The sequence below is a fragment of the Microtus ochrogaster genome, unplaced genomic scaffold (assembly GCF_000317375.1).
Source record: "Microtus ochrogaster isolate Prairie Vole_2 unplaced genomic scaffold, MicOch1.0 UNK6, whole genome shotgun sequence".
In the NCBI taxonomy this organism is placed as follows: Eukaryota; Metazoa; Chordata; class Mammalia; order Rodentia; family Cricetidae; genus Microtus; species Microtus ochrogaster.
Genome location: NW_004949104.1, coordinates 9,888,747 through 9,891,384, shown reverse-complemented (window position 1 = coordinate 9,891,384; position 2,638 = coordinate 9,888,747). Strand labels below are relative to the sequence as shown.

The 2,638-nt window shown below is 35.9% G+C and overlaps 1 protein-coding gene across 1 annotated transcript in view; it reads left to right on the top strand.

The window, feature by feature from the left end:
* Positions 1-2,638, top strand: part of Depdc5 (DEP domain containing 5) — a 124,797-nt gene that overhangs the window by 28,579 nt on the left and 93,580 nt on the right. Inside the window, exon 11 of the mRNA XM_013353345.2 lies at positions 46-118. Within this exon, the coding sequence (XP_013208799.1) occupies positions 46-118 (73 nt within the window). The remainder of the gene's footprint in view (positions 1-45; positions 119-2,638) is intronic.

Here is a 2,638-nt window from a genome sequence, read left to right as displayed (position 1 = left end):
CGTACAATTCAATTTTCAATATGATTTGAATTTTCTGTATTTCAGATGAATTTCCTGAAATAAACCGAGCTTCAATTCAACAGGATCACAAAGGGAGATTCTATGAGGACTTTTACAAGTATGTTTTGGTGCTTTGCTGTGTCTTTATTGGTTGTTTCTTCTTAACTTAAAAAACTTTTTTTAGATTTCATCAGTTTTTATTCTTGTATTTTTCAAATTCTGTGATAGAGGATACCATATTGTGTTTAGAATTTTTATTTGTTTTTGCTGTTTTGAACAGAGTCTCGCTATTTAGCTTTGGTTAATCTAAAACTCACTATATAGACCATACTAGTTTTGAACTTGTAACATTTCTTGTTTCTGCCTACAAGGTGCTGGGGTTGTTGTTGCGAACCATCACAGCTTCCAAATTATTATTATTTTTTTAATTGTAAAATATTTTAGTGTTCAAAGGTAATACTAAGTGAGTAGGAAACTAAAAACCCTGGATGTCCACTGTCTGAATTTGCAGGTAATATCCTTTTTTTTTCCGTTTATTTATTTATTAAAGATTTCTGTCTCTTCCCTGCCACCGCCTCCCATTTCCCTCCCTCTTCCCCAATCAAGTCCCCCTCCCTCGTCAGCCCAAAGAGCGATCAGGGTTCCCTTGCAGGTAATATCTTGCCATATTTGTTTTCTCTGCTTTTGACTAGATTTTAGCTTAAATTATACCTCTTACAATATTTTATTCCTATGCATAATAAGATCATTTTATATAAAACCATAATGTCATTTAATAAAATTAACAGTGTGTAACATATATAATAAAAATCCAGAGACAGCTGGGTGATGGTGGCACATGCCTTTAATCCTAGCACTTGGAAGGCAGAGGCAGCTGGATTTCTCTGAGTTCGAGGCCAGCCTGATCTACAAGAGCTAATTCCAGGACAGTCTTCACCACTATAGAGAAACCCTATCTCAAAAAAACCAAACCACCAAATCAAAACAAAGCAAAAACCCAGAGACAGATATTGGGATTCAACCTGAAGATCAGAAAAGCTAAGCAGCCGGCCACTGGCTCTTACCTCTACCTCAGACCAAAAATGGGAGATTCTGCCTCCAAGCATCCTCAGATTGAGACTGAGAGAGGGACCCGTCTCCTCCCATTTTATTTTATTAGTTTTTTCTAGACAGGGTTTCTCTGTAGCTTTGGAGCCTGTCCTGGAACTAGCTCTGTAGACCAGGCTGGCCTCGAACTCACAGAGATCCGCCTGCCTCTGCCTCCCGAGTGCTGGGATTAAAGGCGTGTGCCACCACTGCCTGGTATCGTCCTATTTTATATTCCTCTCTAGTGCTTGGATTAAAGGTGTGCACTACCAACCTACCTTGCCTCTATGACTGACTACTGTGGCTGCTGGGATTAAAGGTGTGTCCCCCACTGCCTGGCCTTTATGGCTGACTAGTGTGACTGCTTTGCACTGATCTTCAGGCAAACTTTATTTATTAAAACACAAACAGTATACCACTATATATCCTTTTTTGTCTAAAATTAAAAAATGCTATAACTAATATAAGAAAACTATAAACAATAACTATAATAGCTATATACATATACATAAATTCAACATAAACAGGGCTGTGTATGCTTTTCGTCTGAGCTTATAGTACCTTAGACCATGCCCAAAATGGACTAGTATTTAAAAAGCTTTTGGCTAAAGGAGTTCCCACAACTCTTACTTTTGCCACAAAGAAAGTAAGTTCCATGTGGAGTTTCTTTGATGTCCATTATCTTCTCTGAAGTAGAATGGTGCTGCCAGGAGCAGACATATCTCATTGTCATAAAAAAAAAAAACCTATGTTATTAAAACATCTTAAATACTATATTCTGTATATCTCTGAAGTGTTTGAAGATGATCTGTCTATCTAAAACATATCTTTGTTTGACCTTGAAAATATACTTAATGTGACAAGTTCGATTATAATAGGTGATTAACTGCTAATCTGAATTTCCTTATTATCCTAAACAGTTGGTAATAATAATTTTTAAGGACTAGAAATTTGTATTACATTTTTGAGTGAATTGTATAGATACTTGAACAAGAGTAAAAATATATGTACAATATGTTCTAACAAAATCAATCTCAAATTTGTATCGATATACAAAATTTGTATATAATATATAAAAGTTTTATCCAATTCAATTTAAAGCTAGTAGCTGCTTTTTCAAAGTCAATGATCTATCTTTTTATTTTATATCCATATCCTCCCTTTTTTCTGATCAGAGTAGGTTCAATAATCTACCCTTTTATCCTATCATATCTACATCCCCTTTTTTCTTTTCAAAACAAGAATCCTGAATCTAAATTCCTTTGTTCAACTTTTCTCCTGACCATAACCAATAACAACTTGTAACCAGCCACCTTAAACAATGACAAATATCCATAAACCAAGAACTTGAAAAACCAAGAACTGGTATGGGAAGTCCTTCTGTCTATGTTTTGCTTTTATTAGTTAATGAATAAAGAAACTGCTTTGAGCATAGCAGGGCAGAACAGAGCTAGGTGAGGAAAACTAAACTGAATGCTGGGAGAAAGAAGGTGGAGTCAAGGAGAAGCCATGTAGCCGCACCAGAGACAGATGCTGGATGGAACCTTGTCAG